Source organism: Lygodium microphyllum, chromosome 30, assembly GCF_053477565.2.
Source record: "Lygodium microphyllum isolate KBCC chromosome 30, Lygodium_microphyllum_v1.1.10, whole genome shotgun sequence".
NCBI classification, from domain to species: domain Eukaryota; kingdom Viridiplantae; phylum Streptophyta; class Polypodiopsida; order Schizaeales; family Lygodiaceae; genus Lygodium; species Lygodium microphyllum.
Window position 1 is genome coordinate 23,922,982 of NC_141164.1, and position 7,731 is coordinate 23,930,712.

Sequence of the window (7,731 nt, forward strand, 5' to 3'; positions counted from 1 at the left end):
ATTTATTTTCGAGGGTCATTACATCTCCAAGGCATTAATGTGTAAAATACATTACATTATTATACCATTTTCCGCAAAAAGAAGAAAGATGAACACTGAAGGGATCGAAACTGCTTCATCTCATCAGGAGATGGAAGACAGAAAGAGGGTAAAACTACAGTATCACAGCTCTTAGAAACCTTCTCACATCCTCCCAACGGGTTGGGTTTTAGTTTCAAGGCTTCAGGATTATAGCCGTATCACTTGCGTGTTAGCATGACCCTCGTGCGCACGTCTCGCATGGTTCCACAATTGTATACTATGATCATTCTCCTTGAACTGTGAATTGAGGAACTTGAGGAATCACTTAAGCACATAGTCGTAAAAAACTTCCAAACTAATTTTATTACAGCGTTTGAATGGCTTTACATAAAAGCTGCAGCATGGTATGGTGTGGGATGGATATTATAAGCAAATTTTACTTGGGGTGAAGTGTACGAGTCCTGGGTAAGGCTTGATTTACTGGGCACACGGAATACCAGGTTTGCTAATCAGAGGGAAGGGGAACACTTCTGAGGACTACGGTTTCACATGTAAGCCCAGGACCAAACCCCAAGAGCAAGCCCCACTCATGGCCCTCCCCTGAGGTATCCAGCTTCTGCTCCAAGGACTTCTTCCTCATATGATCCATGATGAACAGCACACATGCACTAGACATGTTCCCAAACTCAGATAGAACATGCCGACTAGGTGCCATCTTCTCTGGCTTGAGCTGCAGCTTCTGCTCCACCTGATCTAAAATGGCAGGACCACCTGGATGCGCAATCCAGAACACATCGTTATAGCTCGGGATGCCACCCTCATCATTGGCAAAGATCTTCTCGAATGCATCTTTAAGCACAGCTCCAATGTTCTTAGAGATAATCCCAGGCACGTCCTTCATCAAGTGAAATGTTAGGCCTACCTCTCTCAAGTGTCCGTCTATAGCTCCATCACTGTCTGGCAAGATATTGGACCCAGTCCAGTGGATCTCAAACCATGGCCTCTCCACCTCAGGGATAGGGTCAGAGCCCACTATGATGGCAGATGCCCCATCTCCGAACAGGGCCTGACCCACGAGGCTGTCCAAGTGGGTCTCACTGGGGCCTCTGAAAGTCACAGCGGTGAGCTCACTGCACACAACCAGGACTCTGGCACCCTTATTGTTCTCTGCCAGATCCTTGGCGATTCTCATGACTGTGCCCCCTGCAAAGCAACCCTGCTGGTACATCATGAGCCGCTTCACAGATGGTCGGAGGCCAAGGAGCTTGGTAAGAGCCCAGTCAGCGCCCGGCATGTCCACTCCACTGGTGGTGCAGAAGACCAGATGGGTGATTTTGGATTTGGGCTGCCCCCACTCCTTGATGGCCTTGGCAGCTGCCTCCTTACCTAGCTTGGGAACCTCCACCACAACCATGTCTTGCCTCACATCAAGGGACTTTTCCCAGTATGCGCACATGCTAGGGTTGGCCTTGAGTATCTCCTCATTCAAGTACATGTACCTCTTTTTAATTCCGGACTTGTCACCTGCAAACCGAGATTATCCAACACGTTAAAAACAGGAGGCACTCTGTGAACTGCACCAACATCCAGAATCTAACACTGAGGAGAACAATTGTCTTAAAACTGATAAGCAAGAGATATGGTAATCATGGTAGATTGTAAGGATCACTGACAAGTTGACAGAAACAGGCTGCACATCATAGTTCACAGAAACAGGCTGCACATCATAGTTCTACGAAAGGGGCGTAATGCAATAAGGATTTACAGTAATCTCCATAATAAGCGAGGGCCGTGGTGATAGTAGACCAAAACGTGAAAAGGTGCTAGTAACATCGTCACAGAGAAAGGTATAGTGGCTAATAGGAAGTGCGATTAGGAACGACAGTTACTAGATTATGTACCAGTCATGATGCACGATGAGATCAATGTTGTATGACGATGATCATTTCAGCAACCGAAGGAAGGGTACAGATAATGAGGATGATAAGGGCTGACTTACACATGCGTTGGAATTTCTCTTTAAGCTCTGTCATGTGGTTGCTGTTGGTGATATTGAAGTAAAACTCAGGGTACTCATGCTGATGGAAGACATTGGGGGGGTTTGCGGTGCCGATGGCAAGGACGGTAGCAGGGCCATCGGCGCGCTCCATCTTGCGGGAGACGGGGGCAAAGGAGGTCTGAACGGAGGGCTCTGAGCCGATGGTCATGGCTGGTTAGTAAGGGGGGGATGTAGGAGGCACTGGACTGTCTCGTGCTCTCTCTCTCTCTCTCTCTCTGACCTCGACAGTCCTTCAGCAAGGACGATCACAAGCTTGCTCGAGAGCGAGAGTGAGTAGAAGCATGAGAGAGAGAGAGCGCCTTGAATGTGAGGAGGGTAAGGTGGGAAGGTGAAGGTTCTTATAGTGGCGCAGGAAGGCGACTGGGGGAGTAGTAATAATAATTATGAGAGCTTGCTTTACTTCCGTCTTCTTGTGAGATGAGGGGTGCCGCGTCGGCGTCTCTCGGCTCTTGCGTGGGTGAGCGCGTGCCTCTTCTTGTCGAGGGGGAAGCGAAGAGAGAGTTAATTAAGGCACGCGAAGGTGGTGAAAGCGAGCAACGTGCATGGACGGGCTCCGCTACACGAGACCCTCCTTCGTCACCCCTTTATTGCCGCCCTGTCGTGGCCGCCTCGCCTTCGTATAATACAAACAAACGAATTACCCCAACCTCCAACTAGGCCACATATACCCCCCCGCCCTCCATTCATCATTCATGTTTATACAAGTATACACAATGACTTGTCATAAGTTGTGAATATTTAGTAATTAACACAACTCCAATCATTTGTTTAGGAAAGGTAATCAAATCGATTTGTCTCCTTCCCCCTCCCCCTTCTCCCATGGGTATCCACCTCAGAATAATTAGCTTTGAGGGGCCTTTTTGTCCCATCTGCGCACGAAACCATTTCTGAAGAAGTTCCCTTGCCATTGTCCCCATCTAACTCACCTCAAGGCCCAAACCCAGTTCTCAAACCAATTTTTGAAAATGGGATACTTCCATATCCAAAAATTGGACTTCCCCGTACTCAGACATGCTCAATCCATGGAAGACAAACAATGTGAATGTGATACTTCCATATCCAAAAACCAAACTACCCCAGACTCGGACATGCTCAATCCATGGAAGACAAACAAAGTGAATGGGCATAATACTTATGGCATGCTTAAACTAGGCTTCCCCAATTTTGAGCTAATGTTACTCTTTATTGTTGTGCCTTCTACTTAAACATATACATTTTCATATGTATATTATTTATCCTTTCCCAAATTCAACATGCTCAATCCATGGAAGACGTTAACAAAGTGAATGAATGTTATATTTATGTCATGCTTACCACATGCTCATTATACCTTAGCTCAAATTTGAAAACCTTGAAACCACTCAAAACTTGTTTTTGGCTTCAAATCTAATGGATATGCCTCCTCTTTCTACTACATGGCTCCACTCCAACATTTGTAATTGATTCTTTTTAGGAGTCGACAACAAAAACTTCAATTCTGGAATAAGTTTGTATTGATTGTTACCAATTATCACTATGATCCTCTAGTTCCAAGTATTCTACATCAAAATGTAAAACTTCTCTTGTAAAGTTTGGAACTCACCTCACATGAGAGCTATGTTTTAAGTCAATGATGTTGACCAATTCACCTAGGCACACCCATCAACAAGCTGATAAAATACATGATTAAAAACCTCAACTTTCTTGAGATGAAGGATGGAATTTCAACATATTTGTCAAAACGTATAACCAAAAACTACTAATTGCACAATGAAAAATGTCAAAATTGTTCTAAATTTGCATTATTTCTTCATCAAAGTGTCTACAACCAACATAAACTATGCGTCATGCAAATAGAAATGATGGAATCACTACAAAGATGTAGTATATCATTCATTAACAAAGCTCTTATGCAGATGTACCATCTCATCTCAAAGTCCACAGAACCAACACAAATGATAATGATTGAGAAAATAGCTAAGGGATGTAGACAAGAGTTGTAACTCCATAGGTGTTTGTTACATAGCAAGTAGGAAATTGGAGCATCCATAGGGGGAATGTAAGGTGAAGTCCAAAAAGGGCATCCATTATCCTTTTTCTATAAATCTGCATAAGGTTTGTCACAAAACACAATAATGTGTGGTTACTGCATGTGATAGTGGTTCTCTGATGGATGGTAAGCATCAGATCTCATCACTTTCAAGTTCACAACACACCATTACAATGAAATATGTGAACACTCGTTACTAACAAGCACAAGATTTCAAAGATGTTGACTTATAAATTCCAAAGGACAAGGGAAAATCACAAATTCAAGGCAAGGAGAACATGATCTTTAAACTTCTTGTAGCTTTGGGACTCATGACTTCATGGATCGATATGGATTTCTTGTGGTGTTGGTGTAAAACAAGAGTCGAGAACTATAGAAAATCCTTGGTTGCACTTACTTACCAAATCAATGTATGAGAGAATTTTAACACTTTATATTACTTGTGTGGATTAGTCTTTAATTACTCACAACATGTAAGATGAGACCTTGGATACTGAGAAATTTGCAAAAATGACCTCAAGTAGTTTTGTAACCTTTAGTTTCACATTTCATTTTAGGACTCTTACAAAATAGGTATTTACCTCTTGCATTAAATTTTATGACAAATTGAAATGGGTAATACTTGTTGCAAAATCCCCACATCAATATTTTAATAGTAAGCCTATAGTGAAATTGGGAATTTCTCGAAACTTTGGAACTCATGGTCAAACCTTTGTTTTTTTCATAATTTGAAGATTATAGCTCCAAATTTTGTAGTCGATTAGCTTGCTAAACTCCATTTTCAAAAAGACTTTTCCAATTATAAGTCACATGATGGGTTTTTGAGGTACTTATTTATACATTATCTATTATTTAGATCCCACTATTTCAACAATCCACTTGTGGGATTTGAGAGATTCCAAAATTTATGAATATGGAGTCTGTGGTGGTTGGAAACTTTATGAGAAGAAGTACTGAGCCAATTTTATCCTTCTACACTTTGAAGACTTTAAATCCATTTGATTACATTGTGCATGCAATTCCTTGTTGAAAATGTAGGAAAGAAACACCTTTGCATTTGATACTTGGCCTACCATTTTGCCACACAATTAACATGCCCATTGCCCACAAGGTTCAACATATGCCTTGCATTGACCCCATTACTTTCAAGAGTGCCCAACTAGTTGTACATGATCCATCATTTGTATGCATTTATTGAAAAGTATACTAAGGGATTCCCAAAGTTTGGGAAGGGTTCCTATCCCTACAATATTCAACAATCAAAATTTGAAACCAATCATCCATCACTATCCTTGGCTCACTTGAAAAATTCTCTTGTTACTTTGGTCAATAAATACTCTCATTTTCTACTAATACCATTCTTACAAGCAAACATTGAATTGAAGGGTGAATCAACCATAAAACCAACTCCATTTTCCTCTTAACTTTGATAAATTTCTAGGCCATAAATGGTCTTCAAAATATCCAAGCAATCTTGGAAGTAAAACACAATGCAATAGGCAATGTAAGCAACTTCAAAATACCTTCCATTATGGAATACACAAGATGATGTTTAGTATGTGCTAAACCTCTCACGACACATTACAACTTTAAAATGCTTTATAATGTAATAGCAAATAACTACTAGTAGCAAAACTAATATATATAAATATTTCATGTGAAAATGCACTAGTACAAAGCATTATTAAATACCGAAAAGTGATATGTACAAACCTTTCAAAAAGTTTCTTGGCCTAAAATCTAAGAAGTTTCCAAAGTTAATACTTAAATCTCTGTTGTTGTTTCTTAAGTTGGCTACCATAAGACTAAATAACATAATCACTTCCTTTGTTTTCCACCACCGTGGAAGGACATGAACCTCCTGGAGGTATATAGAAATCCATGAATGATTGTTTTTGAACAACTAACTTAGAATATGAAGCTTATGTGAGCCTAGATAGTTTTACTTTTTTACCATGGCTACATTAGTTTTATTGTTGCACCATATCAAACTTGATAATACATGAGATTTACCAACCTAACCTAGCTTGTGACAATGACAACAAACCTTATTTCACGATCTTAACCGAGCTAGTTGGGTTGTCTCATCTTACTAGTCTTATGTGACCATATGCTTACACTTTTAGTTTGTGGCTTACAAGCCTTTTTTATATAAGGAATTTATAAATCAACAAATGTGTTGTGCTTGTTTGTTTATTCAACTTATAAGATGTAAACCTAACAAGCCTTGATGCCTATAATTTGTTTTGTTACCTTTGTCAATAACTTGCACATTATATCATAAAGCTAACAAACAAACCACACCTAGGTATTGCTTTGGTTGTAAACCCTTTTGTGGCGAGCTTTCTTAACTATGCGATAATTATGTGCTATCAAAGTTGCAATTGAGATCCCAAGTATAAGTTTTGGATTGCTTTACATGTGTTTTTCATTGACTATAATCAACAATTAAATGTGTAGCTTGTGCTTTCCCTGAAAGATATCGTTAACTTTTTCCAATATTTCATAAATTTTGTGTTACTAACATGTTATAATCATATCATTGTTCTCCAATCATAATACTTTCATTTCTACAGCATTAACATCCTATGTGAAAATTGTTAGAACATGTTTGTGATAGAGTATAGCAAACGTTTCACATACACAAGTAGTTTTGATTATTTGATTTAAATATATGTCACTCATGTAATGGGATTTACCTTGTGTGTTGTAGACTATGCAAACTAGTAACATAATCAAATAAGAAACTTTCTCTCATTTGTTGATTAAATTACTTTAGGAAATGGATCCCTCTCTACTATAGAAGAGCATATGAAAGTTCATTCACCAAGGCTTCTTTATGCAAAGTTACTTGTAATTCAAGGATGCGATTATTCAATTCTATATTTCCTTCAAAAATTACTATAACATGCAACAACTTACTTCAAAGTTTGAACAATGAAGATCCACTAATGGATAACTTTTTTTTGCACTAAACACTAATGTATTTCGATATAGTACCTTAACATCCCCTAATAATTAATTGGAGGTAGATTAATGCAAATTGATACCTCTACCTACTATCAACTTCTCTAGTTTGTATTAATCTTGCATGATAACATCACCATTGTTGAAAATCTACATATCCTTTTATGAATTGATCGACTTAAAGAATATTTTGAGGAAAGAAACATAGAACATAGAAGGCATTCTCCATTTTCTTGATTTCTCATTGCTCTAGCTACAAATAAATGCTACTAATTGCTTTATTATTTCTTTTTAAAAAGTATCCTATAAAAAATATCTCATTTTAGTTGGTATGACATTCAAGCTATGAAAATCATTTTTTGTAAAATTAGTCATGTGAGAAGAAGCTTCCAAACTGGCCCATCCTATAGAGCAGTTTTTATTCTAAGTTATTTTAGCCAACACATCTCACTTATGGGCATGGCAAGAAGATGTGGAGCACATCTCCCTCTTTTTTGCCACATGGCACACAAAATGGATTGCATTTACAAAACTTCATAATAATATTCTTGGTAGGAAATTTCTAAAATAAGACTTTCCAAACCTTTTTGCAATGCCTCATCCATGCCCTAAAGTGTCATTTGAGAAGTGTTTAGTCCAATCGGTCCTACCCTTG

At 39.0% G+C, this 7,731-nt stretch overlaps 1 protein-coding gene across 1 annotated transcript; it reads right to left on the reverse strand.

Moving 5' to 3' along the window:
- Positions 1 to 361: 361 nt before the first annotated feature.
- Positions 362 to 2,410, reverse strand: LOC148009623 (chalcone synthase-like). Its single transcript, XM_087672455.1, has 2 exons — positions 2,021 to 2,410; positions 362 to 1,545 (listed from the first exon to the last, which is right to left on the reverse strand). The coding sequence occupies exons 1-2, from the start codon at positions 2,226 to 2,228 to the stop codon at positions 527 to 529; spliced, it is 1,227 nt and encodes a 408-aa protein (XP_087528581.1). The 5' UTR covers positions 2,229 to 2,410; the 3' UTR covers positions 362 to 526.
- Positions 2,411 to 7,731: the final 5,321 nt, after the last annotated feature.

Coding starts and splice junctions, on each gene's coding strand:
- LOC148009623 (XM_087672455.1), bottom strand. CDS start 2,228: ATGACCATCGGCTCAGAGCCCTCCGTTCAGACCTCCTTTGCCCCCGTC. Junction 1,546..2,020: donor AGAGAAATTCCAACGCATGT/GTAAGTCAGCCC, acceptor CTCGGTTTGCAG/GTGACAAGTCCGGAATTAAA.